General features: G+C 47.5%; 1 protein-coding gene across 1 annotated transcript in view; it reads right to left on the bottom strand.

The window, feature by feature from the left end:
• LOC144932522 (cytoplasmic FMR1-interacting protein 2) overlaps positions 1-16,294 on the bottom strand; it is a 34,487-nt gene that overhangs the window by 7,817 nt on the left and 10,376 nt on the right. Inside the window, exons 5-29 of the mRNA XM_078856692.1 lie at positions 15,777-15,878; positions 14,991-15,172; positions 14,153-14,249; positions 12,865-12,993; positions 11,986-12,090; positions 11,456-11,547; positions 10,822-10,936; positions 10,246-10,365; positions 9,618-9,743; positions 8,796-8,962; positions 7,963-8,110; positions 7,628-7,781; positions 7,342-7,498; positions 6,589-6,685; positions 6,266-6,342; positions 5,447-5,555; positions 5,192-5,311; positions 4,219-4,418; positions 3,708-3,795; positions 2,923-3,066; positions 2,238-2,328; positions 1,839-1,969; positions 1,322-1,394; positions 489-583; positions 11-82 (exon numbers count right to left, since the gene is read on the bottom strand). Of these exons, the coding sequence (XP_078712818.1) occupies positions 11-82; positions 489-583; positions 1,322-1,394; positions 1,839-1,969; positions 2,238-2,328; positions 2,923-3,066; positions 3,708-3,795; positions 4,219-4,418; positions 5,192-5,311; positions 5,447-5,555; positions 6,266-6,342; positions 6,589-6,685; positions 7,342-7,498; positions 7,628-7,781; positions 7,963-8,110; positions 8,796-8,962; positions 9,618-9,743; positions 10,246-10,365; positions 10,822-10,936; positions 11,456-11,547; positions 11,986-12,090; positions 12,865-12,993; positions 14,153-14,249; positions 14,991-15,172; positions 15,777-15,878 (2,991 nt within the window). The remainder of the gene's footprint in view (positions 1-10; positions 83-488; positions 584-1,321; positions 1,395-1,838; positions 1,970-2,237; positions 2,329-2,922; positions 3,067-3,707; positions 3,796-4,218; positions 4,419-5,191; positions 5,312-5,446; positions 5,556-6,265; positions 6,343-6,588; positions 6,686-7,341; positions 7,499-7,627; positions 7,782-7,962; positions 8,111-8,795; positions 8,963-9,617; positions 9,744-10,245; positions 10,366-10,821; positions 10,937-11,455; positions 11,548-11,985; positions 12,091-12,864; positions 12,994-14,152; positions 14,250-14,990; positions 15,173-15,776; positions 15,879-16,294) is intronic.

Raw genomic sequence — 16,294 nt, 5'->3', positions numbered from 1 at the left:
AAAAATGCACCTCGAACATGGATAGGCCACAGCAGAGGCGCTCCTTGGTGAGCAGGTCTCCCTCTCGGGCGATGGCGATTTGCTGAGGAAGACAGAATTCAAAATGAGTCATTTATTTGACCAGGTGAGGGCCCACTGAGATTCAATGTTTAGTGTTGAGAGAACGAGACATTATAACACTTGTCCTTTATTTCACCAGGAGAGACTCAATGTATGCTGAATGAGTTATGGGATTTTAAGAACACAGGTGTGGTAAGTGGTGGTAAGTGGCAGAATATGTGGTAATGTATGGCAATGTATGGTGTGTGGCGTTGTGGCGTGCGGAAAACGTGAGATGGTGTGATGTGTCGTAAGGTAAGAAAGGTTTGTGGTGTGTGAAAGCATAAAGGTGTGTGGAGTATGGTGTGCTGTATAGTCTAGGATATTGTAACATGTTTTATGGTAAAGTATGGTCAAGCACGATGCGGTGTGGTGCGTCATTGTTGTACCTGTGCAGTTCCTAGCCGTTCTATGAGCGGCACCAGGTGCAGGGATGAGTATTTCTGCTCCAAACGACGCATCTTAGTTTCCAAACGTTCCCCCTCTGCAACCAGTAACACACACAATAATAAAAACACAAGTAGAAAAGACAATAATCCCCTCTTTAGTCACAAAGCCAGTAGGTGCAAATGCTGGTAGCGAGCACATATTAAGGCTGGTATAGCACAAAAGTGTTGGTGATGGAATCATCACCATGCATGTCTGGCCACCTTCGTCTCCCAAATGACCCGCTGCCAATATATCAAGCCCTTCTTATTTTGAGATGAGTCAGCTAAGAGGAGGTCAAAGCTAGCATCGAATAAAGGATGAGCACTGCTAAAAATCGTGAATATATGGGCGAGTGTACGTGTGTACAAGCATGTAATTTGCATTTTCTTGATTTTTGTATGTGTACGTATAAGAGTGGCGTCATGATTAGTGCACTGCGATATGAACCTGGAAACGTTTCATATCTACCCACAGCTAACATCAGTGGGAGTGATATTTGAACTGATCATGGGCCTCACCTCATTCGACTCTGCCTATAATGGCTGCCTGCTGCATTGTGTATATTTCTGAAGGTGGGAGATAAAGGCAGTCTATTTAAACTAAACTAAATCAGACATGGCCTTGACCACACCACCCCCATTATGCACGATGCCGGTCTTAATTATATTCTTGCTAAGAGCAAGGCTATACTGAGGAGCTTTGTCGTTTTGCATGTATATCTGTGTGCGTATCTGTGCATGCCCATGCACATACACGCGTGTGGGTGGACGCGAGAGTGTGTGCCTCCACGCACCCTTGACGTAGACTCGAGGGAGGATATTCTGGAAGGGCGCGGCGTGGAGTAGATCGCACACCTCCTCCTGGGACTGAGACATGGGGGCAACGTGAGGACATGGGGTGATAGCAACAGCGGGACATAGAAAAAACATTGATGAGGGAATATGGGGACACAAGGACATGAGTAAGCAAGTAAATTTGTTACATGGGCAACAGAGTGAAAAGAGATTAAGTGGAATGTTCGGAACACAGAGACACGTATATGGAGACAGAAACACGGGGTCATAGAGAGGAAGAATGCAAATCACAGGCCACAGTGACACACGACATGCGGACATGAGAGTAAACAGCATGCAGAGGGACACCACGACACAGAGACAAACAGGGGATAAAAACAAGCAGGGGACAATAGTGAACAGGAGACAAAGGCATCGTATGCTTACATACATGACCCTACCATCTCTTCCCCCTGTGACGCTTTATCCTAATGCCACAATGTGTGACCTGGTGACTTGTAATCCAGCGACACGTACCAGGCTCTGCTCGGTAAGTAGGCAGAAGACGACAGCGTTGCCGACCTCCCTGAGGCTCTGGAAGACGTCAGTCTTGAGCTCTGCGTACTCCACGATGTCCTTCAGCTGGTGATGGAAGAACTCCAAGATGCCTGCACATGACAGCAACAACCACAACCGCTACAGCAGATACTGCTAAACAAATCAACGTTTTATTACCACGTGAAATGTAGTCAACCACAGCCATGTTGTGCATATATGGAGTTGTATAAGTGTCTATGTGAGGCCTGTGTGCTGCTCACAATATGTATGTGTCTACCACGCGTGCACGGTATATTTTGCGCGTCAGGTGCAGGGTGTGCGGGGTATATGTGCGCACATGCGACTTGCATGTGTATGTGTGCGTATATGCATACTTACCAGGAGAGCCGTATTCGTGTCGCGGCAGGCGACAGATCGTCGGCATCACCTCCATCAGGGTCTTCACGTACTGCAGGATTGTTCCCTGCAACTGGGGTTCGAGCAAAGACATGGAGATGAGACACATCGCAACTCAACAGCATGAATACTCGCATAATGCATAATGTACGTTGCCTCAGTAATCCCCCCCCCCCACGTGGCGCAAGAGCACAGAAGCGTGGTCACCACATCTACGCCTCTATATAAGGAACGAAACAGTTAGACCTCTCCACAAATCTGACTGTCGCCTGATGAAGCCAGTTGTAATTACTAGCGAAGCGTCATACTAAGATTGTAAATGTTGTGGCTTGCCTCTCCAACACACCGGTGTGCCGTACTAGTGACGAATTGGCATGTTCTGCTTACGTGACAACCCTTACTAGTTGGCTGTGTCGGGTGGTGGCGGGTTTTAACGACACATTTATATATTTACGCGATCTAACCCAAAAAAACTCTATTATGGATTATATTGGTCGCGAAAGCCTAAGTTTTAAGCATGGATACTGTTTTTGTTTAAAGTGGCTCCTGCACATATAAGGCCACTGTTCACCTTTCAATTATAGCCCTGAGCCAGAGGTAAATATTCCACAAAACCAATGAAACCAGAGGGGAGGGAGGTGAGTGGAGCAACACCCTCAGCACCCACCAGGCTCTTGATGATCTTGAGCAGCTCCTCCATCACCACGGCGATGCCCTGGTAGCCAAGGAGGCGGCACATGGTACGCAGGTGCGGCGCACCCACAAAGTTGCGGTACGTGGCGAACACGTGCGTGTATGCGATGTTGAGGGGCTGCGCACACACCAAAGACACAGAGGGGAAGAGGCAGGCATACAGAGGGACATGAGAGGAGACAAGGGAACACCCACGAGGAGACACACAGACACATGCAGACATGGCCACAGAGAGGCAAGAGGTGACAAAACAATGTGTGCTGGTGAGAACTGATACCTTCACACATAAACACTCATATAATCTTATACATGCAACCACATTCTTACATTCACATTTTTCCATGATCTCCAAGACTCACACTTTAACACATGCGCATGTCTCAGCAATCTTGTAAGCGCATGACCACCCTCCCATACACTTGCCCATTTTACCAGTTTTCTACACGCATACCCACAACCTCCTAAACACTACCACACAATATCACAAACAACCACATACACCCATTTTATCACACACTTGCAGCCGACCACAAGCCTCTCTCACACATGATACCATGCACACCATGTGATGCCTCTGTACCCCTCCAACAAATAAACTTACACTCTCCCACGTGTACATCTGTCCCCCCCACTTCCCTCTATACCCTTACAAATACCTCTAAACTCTATCATACACATCCACAAACCCATAAAAACAAGTGTCACACTCCCTCACCAACCTTTTCACCACATCCACCATCAGCCAGGTCATGCACTTACCTTGGAGCCGAAGAGGTAGTGTGGTTGCACGTTGGGAGGTTTGTCTCTCTGCAGGTCCTGCGTGAAGGGGTACGGCGTGCGTACAAACCTGGGGCGGAATGGGTGTGCACTCGTGTTAATGGTTTGCACACTTTCAGTCATGTTGTGCCACTTAGGGCTGTCGGATAAGGTGTCCACTGGTGTTGTTGATCAGCACACGGGCTCTCAACCTGTGAAGTTTCCCTTAAGAGATTCACAATTGACTGCCAAAGCCTTCCTCTAATTAACAGTCTTGTGTGTGTGCTGTTACTGATGCGTAACTAGGAGTCTACCGACCATTGGTTGAGAACATCTGGGTTACAGAATAGTTCGACATAGCCTCCCTCCAGACCAAACACTGCAGCAGCCACTTTCTCTCCCACACTCTCAACCCAAACACTGTCACCTCCTCTCTGCCACACCCCCAACCCAGCCTCCAAAACAAACCCTACTGATCCTCTTTCTTCCTCTACCACCTTTACCGCAGCCTCACCTCCCAGTGGAGCCGTTGTAGCAGTAGTTGGGCAGAAAGTCATAGTTGAGCTCCCAGAAGACGTGCAGAGTGATACGCCCGTACGGCGCCGACACGTTGTGGTTCGCCTCACGGAACATTGCGTCAAAGTTGTCCAAGGTGAGTCTCTTGCTGAGGAACTTGTGAGTTAGGCGGTTCACCTCCACCAGGGCCTCCAGCTCCTGCACGGGTACACACGGTTGAACAATAGATCACTCACTCGCCCAACCGCTCTTCTCACTTGCTCGTTCACCCAGCTGATCGCTCACTTGCTCTCTCGCCCGCTCTCTCGCTCACTTAGCAGGGTTGGCTACGTGCGGTGCAAAAAGAAGAATTTCAACATTATATGTTCAGCCGACTAGCTGTCCTATTCACGGCAATACCCCCAATTACATGGAATCAGTAATCACTACTACTTAATTTTTACCTCCTCCTCTAATTATTTCATCACATGCAATGCCCCACTTCATGATCTCCACCTACTAGGTATGATCTTTTTTTTTAAACATAGACAAATTTAACATTATGGGTTTTGTGTGCACTCAGTGATGACCGGGGTTCAGGAAATTAACTCACTACCTTTGAGGGTAAGGTTTAATCACATGCAGCAGCTGCCTTTGATTTGAACCCATGCCATACAACAGCACTAGCTCAGCGTTCTGATCTGGAAGCCACCTGGCCAGCATTTTAAAATTCCTCCTGATTAATTATAAAAATATATATTGATCTTTTTTTTCAAGGATTAGTACTGAACTAGTTTTGTGATGTCATTGCAGAAACTTTCATTGTTTATATCGCTGCGGATATAGTGGCTGGTGCAGATATTAACACCGATATATTCAGTGTGGCGACAGCAGTCAGTGCGGTCAGTATGGGCATGCAGTCAGTGCAATCGGGTGCAGTCAGTGTGGGCAGTCTGTGCGATGTAGCCAGTGTGGCGGGTGCGGTGCTCTACCACGATGGAGGTAAGGTTCTCGCTGTCGAAGCGGGAGATGGCAAGCTCCAGGGACTTGTACATGGCGGCCGTCACACGTTGCGTTACCAGGCGATTCAGGTCAATCGAGCGGCCGAGGAGCTAGAGAGAAACAATTGTGCAGTGTAGAGCATACATAATGGTTAAGGACACATGTGGAAGAACACACAAGGGTATGTGGGTGAATACGTGAGGCCACATGCAGAGCATCACACCTTGTGATGCGGAGGAACACACCTGCACGTGGCGCTGCTTGAGCAGTGTTTCGTAGCGGTTTGAAGGTGGGTAGGGGATAACCACGCCATGGTTCTTGCACTCTGTTCGGAAACGCTTGTCCAGCAGCACACTGGCAAAGCGGGGCGTGCACATACAGACAAATACAGATCCCCTATGTAGCCTACATACGTTGGGTCAAGTGCTGTTAGTGAGCACCTATGAAGGCCGGAATGGCACACAGGGGTTGACATGGCCAGCCCCACACCCGGCCACACTTGTTCCCCCCAATTATGTTTACACACTGCACCAGGTACTCATTTAAGTCTGAGTCAACAAAGGGGACATCCACTTCAGATATCGCTTGCCACTAATGTTATCCATGGTTGGGAATCCAACTCATGTTGTTGGGTTTGTTGGGTAGCAAATTAACCACTGCAGCTCGCCACGCATGACTATACACACACAAAAACAAATATTTCCTTTTGAACTACAAAGAGTCTATCTGAGCATTTGCTTTTAGCGAGACACAAGAGGGAGTGGTGTGGTCATTACCAAGCCTGCCTGTCTTGTCTCCCCAGTGGTGATGTTTAAAAACTGCACCAAGTACTCATTTAAGGCTGAACTCACCTAGTGACAAATAACCACTTGTCATAGTTATCCATGACAAGGTATTGGGCTGCTTTTCAGAATCGCATGGCAGTTTGGAAATTATAGCGCCACCATCCTCCACATACATATATACACACCCACACATTGCATCTGCTGTGCAGCATCACAGACCTGTATTCATATGTAAATAAGCCACACTCATACCACAATCCAAAGGAGTGAAAAGGATACCTTCCAGCCAGCGCCTTGTAGTAAGCGAAGATTTGGTCCGAAAGCTTGTAAACAAACTGGTCAAAGCAGAGGTTCACCTACGAGCACAAGAGAAAGCACATACATACACACATGTAATGACACAACCACATATAGCAACACAAAGTGACATGGTCCGTGTGTGTCTCGTGTAAGAATATTGAGTTGGCAAGTTGGTGAATGTGGGACTCGTAATCTGTAGATTGAAACTGGTGATTTGGTGTGAGACCATTACGTTTGTGAGTGGGAGACTGGTGAGTCTTTTAATGTTTAGACTGGTGAGCTGGTGAGCATGCGTGAGTCACCTCAGCCTCAATCTCATCATACAGGAACTGTTTCTTGAACTTGGTGAGGGCGTAGTGAGCACTGTCATTGTACAGGTCCAGTGGGTACAGCACATACCTGCATGTGGAGAAAAACACACAGTAAAAAGACAGCCTATCAGCCAAAGTAGGAGTATTTGGCTGCTGTAAATTTCCACGTGAAAAGCCACTTCATTGGGCTATCATTTGTGGCCAGCTCACTTGTAAAAAAGAGCTATATAGCTCAGTGGGTCTTACCTGGTAAATTATTAATCATTTAGTTTAGGACTCGCTGAAGATGATTCTTGAGACTCAGTTCGGTTTCAATTGGTAAATAAACTTGTGTTAATCATGCTTTAAAAAAAAATACTACACATGTCATTTAGACTGCCTTATAATAAACTACGTATAATGTGCTCATGTTTTGTACAATGGTCCCACAGAATAGATATAGCAAAGACTTTGACTGACATACAGTTGGAGATTGTGCATTACACTAAAGTTCCATGAGGTTGACAATTTTATCATTTTGAATTAAAATATGTACAGTTTTTCAATTTGTAATAAAATTATTCCAATATAGGGATGGTGCGTTAAAGATGTGCATATGTTGAGTTATTATTCAGCAACTGAGGTGGTCATGTGGAGATGGTTTATGGTTATGTGACAATTAACTGAGTCAATCGCTTTAAAACTGCTCCAGTGTATCATGGCCTTTGGTATTTGCGAGTGCCAAAGGAAGGACGTGGGACCCACTCCATCATGCTGGGCTCCTTCGTCTCCAAGATATGGTCCGTGAGGATCCAGGGCATGGACATCTCGATAGGGAACTGGATCCGTCGCCCCATTGTCAGCTCCAGGAAAAACTCCCGAAACCACAGCTGTGAGAGGTCGCAGCATGCCTGCAGGGCCTCTGCAATCCCACACACCCGCGGCACGACACACACACCTCGCATTACTGACGAAACAAGCGCACCTCACGGCGGCAACTATGGGTGGAAGAACGATAAGGTGGAGGAGATGCCAGAATAGGAGGAATTACCGCTGAAGTTAAGGAGGTGGGTGTAGAAGAAGGACGAGCGGTGGATCTCCTCGATGGCGGTGATGGTTGGGCCCTCAAGGCATGAGCGCAGAGTCTTGCGCGAGCCGCTTTTGTCAGCGATCAGAGACTCTAGCATGGTGCGAACCATGTACAGCTGCCGCGGCACACATCGACCCATAACCTCATCACACATCTTGTCAGATACCCCAGCATAATGTGCACCATGTAAAAAGTGTGCGGTGTTTGATGTGCAGTGGTGTGGCGTGAACATCTATGTACATTCTGTCTTGTTCCCTTACTCCACAGTGTGTGGTGTGACATGCTGTAGCATGCACCTGTGTGCTAGACGGCCCCACTGTGCGCCTGGGCACGTGCAGCTCGAAGCCACCCTTGGGGTCCTTCTCTCCACGCAGGCAGGGGTCAGAGGCCGGCTCTGCGCCGCCCTCCCAGTCCCCGCACGTCTTGCGGATCGCCTGCAAGATGCTGCAACCACGTGCCACCCCACAGACAACAACCGCATGCCAACCCACAAGAATTTGCAATCATTTGGGGCGGCAAGCAGTGGTGCAGTGGTTAATGCTTCGTGCTATGACTCTGGCAACATCAAATTCATTCCAGATCAGGGCATTAGTAGCGAGCAATATTAAAACTGGTCCTGGGGCTCCTCCCTTCCCCAACCTGCATTGACCAGCATGATCAAACAACGCCTATGAGCGATACAGCCTGGGGAGGCCTTTATTTCGCACTGGATTAATAAATCCGTGTGCAAGGTACAATGCACAACACATAAACCAAGGGGTATCTACACAAGCCTTGAGACTACAAGAACTAGTGTTGTTGGCGAGGACCCATATAAAGGCAGGCATGATGCACAAGGGGGTGCTGTAGCCAGCAACACGCCTGGCCGCCTTTTTTTCTCCAGTGTTGATGTTTAAAGAAAGGACCAGGTAATTATTTAAGGCTGAGACATCCTAAGAGAGGCCCAGGACCAGCTTTGATATCATTCGCCAGTGATGTTAGCTGTGGCCAGGAATCAAAACTCACGACGCCGGATTCATAGCGCAGGGTGCTATCCCACTATGCAACCACTCCACCCATATACGCACACCACGCACACTCTCTCACACATACACGCCCACCCACCAAACGCACAACCATTCTCCCGTACCTGATGATGAGGTTCTTTTTGCGCTTGACCGCTTGGCGGAGCGGTTCTCGGAGCGTGATCTGTGCAAAGTCCTGCAGCGCGGCGTACACGGTGTGCCGGATTGCCTGGTTGAAAACACTCTCCATGCGCCCCATGAGCACCTGCAGCCCCTTGATCATTGCAATCACCTGCACGCCACCATCATCGATTTGCGAATCAATCCGTGTGCATAAGAGCATTTATTCATTTATGTGTGTGTATATGGTAGTACAGTGGACAGCATCCTGTGCATGTGTGTATATGGATGGGTACGTGTACATATAGTGTATTTGTGTGTCTCTATCAGTATTACAGCAGACTATGCTATGCAATAAGAGGACCCTAGTTCAATACCTGACTACAAGGCACACATCAGTGGCAAGCAGTAAATGATCCTGTCCTGGGCCTCCTCAAGTTTGACTTGGATAAATTACCTTGTACTAGTGTGCATGCGAACACATATATGAAAATATCTGCAAATTTAATGTGCTAATAACCACTCTTTACAGAATATAAGGGTTATCTGGTGTGGGGCAAGAGGCTTAGGGAAATGCTTCGAGGAACAGTTCACTATCATCTTCTGTATCATTTGCCAGAAGTAGAAGTATGCACCTGTAGCTCAGTGTTTTGAAGAGGGAGATCAATCCAAACCTGCAGGGCTGCTAAGTGCCCATAGGATTGGGCCGTGTCTGTGCAAATTATATATCGGTACTCCAGTTTCCTTCAAAGATCGTGGTCATAACACACACATTCATCACCACGCACGCCTACACGAATTTCACCCACTTTCCCACCCTCACATACCTCAACCAGTGCACACTTCTCCTCGCTGGAGTAGTTGTAGCGTGTCGCACGCTCATATTCCTCTGCATTGTCTGGGCAGTCCTTGTTAGAGAATTTGTCCGTAGGGTGCACCAGCTTCCATGAGTACTGAGGCACGTACGGTAGGCGAGCAAGGGGGACAAACAGGGATACACAAAGATAAAATATGAAGCGTAGCGAGACACAGAACACATGGGATGTAATGGTATATGTGGGAAAGAAGAGAATGCAAAGTTAAGAGTGTGAACATTTTGGCATGTACGTGAATATACAGTGAAGCAATGGGACAAGTGGGAATGGACAGAGGGTCACGGGACGTTCAGTGCAGCAAGAAAACGTGTGGTGAGGTGGGGTGACACACAGGGTTGCACAGGAATGCAGGGGCCAGAGTAGACACACCGGGACACTATGCAAGGCAACACATGAAGATACAAGGAAATATATCAGTGAATGCAAATAAGTACAGAGGCACACGATGACCCAATGGGATGCACAGGACCACACTAATGTACTTACTGGGATGAACACATGAAGGCAATTATCGATAAATGTTGCTTGTGTTGCTCACTCAGGATGTGATGCCGCTCGTACAGGAAGTGATGTCACTTACCACCTCCATGACATGTGCGCTCCAGCGAGACAGCAGCTGCAGTCCACGCAGCGCCAGATCACACAGCTCCTTGTGCTGCTCATCTGACTTGTGTCCATCCTGGCCTGAGCCGGTCACCACCTGGAGACATGACAGTGGGGACAAAGAGACATAAGGACACTAACAAGCAGACATAGTGAGATGGAGACATTGAGATACGGACTGAGACAAGGAGAAATGGGAAAAATGAGATGAGATAAGGGGACACTGGGACGCAATGATGCTCAAACAAGGAGATACTGAGACACAAAGGACATTCAGACAAGTGAACACTGAGACACGGGGATGCTGAGACGCAGCAACACTCAAACACAGGAAAAACTCATTACTCGATGAACACTTGTGAAAAACAGAAATGGGTGTGGTCGTCGGTTATTGATGTGACAAGAATGTGGTGGATGCTGTGGTTGCATTTGTATTGGTGTATGTAGACGTTGTGGAAATTGTGGTTATATTTGCTGTGGCAAGTGTTGTGGAAGTGGTTGTTGTGGTTAGTATGGCTATTATTGTTGTTTAGGCGTAGCTTGGCGGGATTGCCTCGCTGTTGCTGTGTCGGCTCAGCTCAGAGGTGAAACGGATGTGGTCATCACGGATCTGCACCATCTGCTCACAGATGTACTGCGGGCTGAGCGTGCTGCAAGTACACGTCCACCTGCAGACACACACACATATGTCCATGAATATGCACAAATATGTACACGTGTGCACATACACAACAACAAGAATGTGGTGGTGTTCTTTATTACTGCAGTTGTGCAGTGTGCTTGTGAGATGTCTAATGCATTGGTATGGTTTATTTCCACAATGATATGGTGGTGTGGCTCATGACCAAATCAACCGAAATACATCCGACCTCATCAGATTTTGGAATCCAAACAGGGCCAAGGCTGAAAAGTGCTAGGATGGATGACCACCGTGCATAAAACGGATTGTTGCTGATGCAGGACTACGTTGTGATCAACAGAGGGCAGTACAGCAAGATACATTGTTATCGTGTAGTTTTGTCTTGGGTTCCTGCCTTCACCAACCCGCACTATCCAGAGTGATTTAGTTGTGTCAAATAACGGTCACACGGCGTGGGGTGGACCCAATCCACCACAGGATTGATAAAAGGGCCGTACACGTGGTGGTGCGATGTGGTTCGGTGCTATGTTGTGGTGGCAAGGCTCACTTGGAGCGGTTGTCCTCGTAATGGGCACTGGTCTCTATGTACCGCGCCAGCTCTATCTGCATGTCTCCAAACAACGGCACCACCTGCAGCTGCTGCTCACAGACACGAGGACACAAGGACACATTAACATGTGACAAGGTAACACAAGGGGACACAGAGAAGCTCAGAAAAAACGAAACAGGCAGCACAGAGATATAATAATGCAAGCGTACTGCATTACGAACCCAGCACTCAGAGTTAAATACATGGCCATGGCCGACATCAGTCATGAACATCTGAGCTGATTCTGGGCCTCCCCTGAGTCAAGTCAGGGCATACATGAGTACCTGGCATGGTGTGTAAATCTCAGCACTGTCAGCCAAAGGCAATCAGGTGTGGTGCTGGCCACACAACCTCCTTGTGCTCCGTATAAGCTTTAATAAGTGCTCTCTAGCAGTACTTTTATGTCTGACTGTATATGCGTATATGGGTGTTTTGTGTTCGCATTTTCATGTCTGCGTGTACATACTGTATGTATGTGTGTGCTGTACCCGGAAGTAGCGGTCTATGCGTCCGAGGTTGATTCTCTTCTTGGCATCGAGACGGTAGATGTTGCTGACGGAACCGTCCATCAGGAACAGCCCAAACCCCATCACCTGGACACACATGCATGCAGATTCATAAGAATATACACACAAGTCTGTGTTATAGATTATTTTTTTACAATTATTATACTCAGACATATATTATCAGACTCATCCAAGACTCCAACAGAAACACTCCACTACTTGCATATCAATGTGTGTTACTGATCAAATGAGCAATGAGATGGCATTCATCTCTACTGAAAGCTTCATGTAATTTAGACATAAAATAAAAAGGGGTGGTGTGGCCAGGACCAAGCCAGGCCACCATTGTCTCCCCAGTGCCGATATGGGTCGACTTAGGGGAGGCCCAAAACTAGTTCGTATGATCCTTATGGCGGTACCCCGGGGTACCAAATAACACAAAATGGCCGAGGCAATTAAATATTTTATTTCTGGGACACTATTTTTCCAGGGGTGTACATAACTCCGCGACTGGGGTACCAATCAATCTGAAATTCGTGCTACTCCGCGATGTCGAAACGCAGCGAGGACGATTGCGCTGAAACCCTGAATGCTCGTATGCACCATAGTGCATCGTGTACAGCTCGTCGAGATGAGTCAACTGCCGCATCGCCGACCATCAACAGACTAAAAATGACTGCATCACAGACATTATGCGGTTCCCCGGGGTACCATACTACCATAGTACCCCGGGGTACCGCCATAAGGTTCATATATTACTTTCCACTCAGGTCACCATGTTTGTACCGCAGTGCGCTAATCACCAAACCACTGCTCTCCACTTGTAGCCACGTCCACACATATGCGCACACCCCCACACACCTTGAGCAGGGTGTGCTTCTCGCCGGGCGTGAGGTACATGCGCCCCTCGTAGTAATCCATGCACAAGTTCACAATGTCGGCCAGCAGCTCCTCGTACCCAGGGATCACCTCCAACTGCTGCTGTAAAGACTGCACACATGCACAAATAAAAAGACCCCCATACAAACTTTAACAAACTGTTGGGGCAAACGCTGTTAGAGAGCACCTAATTAAGGCCGGGTGGTTGACCAGCACCACGCCCGGCCTTTACACTATGCACCAGCTACTCATATAAGGCTAATTCGACTTAGGGGAGGCCCAGGACCGGTTCAGATATTCTTCAGATGTTGGCTACGAGTGGAAATCGAACACATCACGCCGGGTTCCGATTGCAGCGTGCTAACTTCTTTACTCCTGCTCCCCACACACATGCACGCAAGCAGCTACAGCACGTACGGGTGTAGGCGTGTAGGTTTGGGTCCACATACACCACCACGTGAGAGGGGATGCATACATGTGTAGAGGTATAGCGCTGGTTGCTGGCGGAAAAGGGTAACTGCGGCGTATGTCAGTACTCGCTTCAGCAGGCCGCAGTATATACGAGAGGGGGACATCGAGGGGAAAGGTCATAGAAGGGGCCCATCGGGAAGTCCCGGGAACCAGCTAGTAGGTTCCAGAAGGGGGGCGTGGCCGGGGCGGAGCAAGGGCATGCTGGGAGCATAAGAGGGGGCCCTGAGCGGGAGCTCGGGGCTTTTGCTGGAAGTGGATTCCCCGTCGTGGCTGTTCAAGATAATCGTAGTCACCATCTCGTCGAAGTCACCATCTCCTCGTCGTCGTCTCCGTCTTCACCATCCTGGCGTGCTGTTAGTCAGACAGCCTACCAACTGTTCTAACTAAGTAGTACCGCCGACAATATACGGTCTTAATTATAATAGTGTGCACCCACGTAGGGTGTGTATATATCCTGATGGTGCTTGTTAAAAAAAGAAGTGCCTCCAAGTATTACTGTCTCTGATCTATGTCACTACACATGCACATGAACAGTTGTGGATACCAAGTTGATCTAGTTGTGGTTACCTGGGTGCTGCAGTTGTGGTTATGTGGTTGTATCGATTTTATTGTATTAAGTTGTAAATGTGGTTGTGATTTTCAGGATATTGTGAAAGTGGTTTTGATGTTGGGGTTATGTGGTAGTGGTTATGTGGTTTTGGTTATCTAAATGTTGTGGTAAGGGTTATTTTGTTGAGTTTAACTGGGGATTGTGATAGCAATTATGAGGTAATGCTTGTGGTTATGTGGTAGTAGTTACCTGGGTGATGCGGTTGTGATTGGCCAGGAACATGGACAGGTTCTGAGACTCCTGGATGGATTGTGGATCAGACATCTTCCTCAAAAACTGGGCAGCCCTGAACACATAATCAGCATCATCACATCACTGTCATGAACACCACAGTCATCATGACATCATGATGTATGTATGTTGAACTTCTTTCGCACAGTACGATCACCAGACAATACCCCACACCTAACCAGCACTCACCTCAAGACATCACCTCTTCACAGCTCACCAACACCACCTCAGTTCCCACTACATCACACCAGACACCTTCACTCCACACCTCTGTAGCATTTATCTGTAATCTCCACTGCTTGTCATGTCATAAATTAGCACAATTTACCACTTAACAAAACAAGTTGGCACCCAACTTCATTAACCATCACTAGGCATGAAAAAGCATTGATTCGATTAATACAAGTTAAAATTTCTAAGATACATGCATCTTGTATGTCAGCATAATTTTTTTTTATAAGCTGTATGCACTGTAATTGGTTCATATAATCCGAGAATCCACTCATCATCATTATCAGCCATTATCTATCCATTGTTGGATGAAGGCCTCCCCAAGCCACTGCCACATTTTATGGTCTTGCAATGCAACAATCCATTTAGCTTCTGCACACGAGCTGAGTTTATCGCTCCATCTATGTGGTGGACGTCATCTCGGGCATGTTTCCTCCTTTGGTTGCCACCCCGTTGTTGGGGGGGCGAATCATTACATGCCTTACCATCACCCGACACATCACCTCTCACTACCTCACAACCCTCCCGTCATAGTGCAGGTGTGATATGCTCTTGACTGGCACACCTCTTGTAAGCGCTGTAGTCGTTCTTCACGCTGCATTTCATGTTCTTGAGTTCGTCAAGTACGGCGAACATGTTGATGAATTTTCCCAGCGTGAGGAGGTATGCCTCCGACACAAAGTCCTTCCTGCGCTCAGCGTGGCACAGACGCTTCACCTCGCCACAGAACCGTTCAATGGCCTTGCGCTGCGACCGCACACACCAGACCGTTATAACATCACACACACTACAGCATTATAACCAACACTATGTGACACCACCACAAGCTTTGTCATTATCGCATCACACACAGCACACCATTATAACACTACGTGATTATAACACACACCACCCTGCACACACGAGCAGACATCACACACATTATGATGTAAATAACCTCATTATAGAAAACCGTATACCCCACACCACGTCACAAACACTGTACACCATACAAGGCAACATACAACACAAAACACGCTGTACACTCCACAAACCTCGTATAACACCATACAACTACATTATACATAAAATCACCTGATACATATCACGCATGCTAATGCACACTCCAAAATACATTACACAGGACATGACAACCATCGACTTCACCACACACCCTGAACGTAGTAAATATTACCCGCAATAGACGACACACCAGACACCGCACATATGTACATACGTATGGACCACCATACACAACACAGCACCAACATACACAACACAGCACGACCACACCCAATACAGTACTATCTTGTGGTTCAGAGCTTTAAGGTTCGGGTTTCGGCTAAAGCCTTTTGGGTAGCTCACACCGTACCTGGAAATACATGAAGCGCATGAGCTTGGTGACCTCTGGCTCCAGCACTTCCACCGTCTTCTCGTAGATCTCTACGCGGTTTGGTTGCTCGTTACACTTCACCTGCCGCCACAGTTTACACATTGACATATGCGTGTTGCAGTTCTACGACCTCGTACATGCAAAATACTGTGATCATAATTGGCTACGAATGTTTATTATTAAATAGCAATATGCCTTATTGTTTATTCAGCGTCATGATATAATGTGAATGAATCGTCACAAAATAAAACAGCCACACAATAACAGCTGCAGTGTCATCAGAAACGACGTCCACACCAACAGTAGCAGCATCATCAAAATTATTGTAGAAACATTATTAACAGCAACAGTAGAGCATCTACATCTCAAAGGGCAGGCAGTGCCTGTCCCTGTGCATATATCCACGTATTTCAAAACATGTCCCAATGCCACCATGTCTTCCTGTATTGCCAAGAGTATGTCCCTATGTTTCCAAGTCTCACTGTATCCTTGTATCC

The sequence above is a fragment of the Lampetra fluviatilis genome, chromosome 5, assembly GCF_964198595.1.
Source record: "Lampetra fluviatilis chromosome 5, kcLamFluv1.1, whole genome shotgun sequence".
Taxonomy (NCBI): domain Eukaryota; kingdom Metazoa; phylum Chordata; class Hyperoartia; order Petromyzontiformes; family Petromyzontidae; genus Lampetra; species Lampetra fluviatilis.
This window is presented reverse-complemented; position numbering and strand designations above follow the sequence as displayed.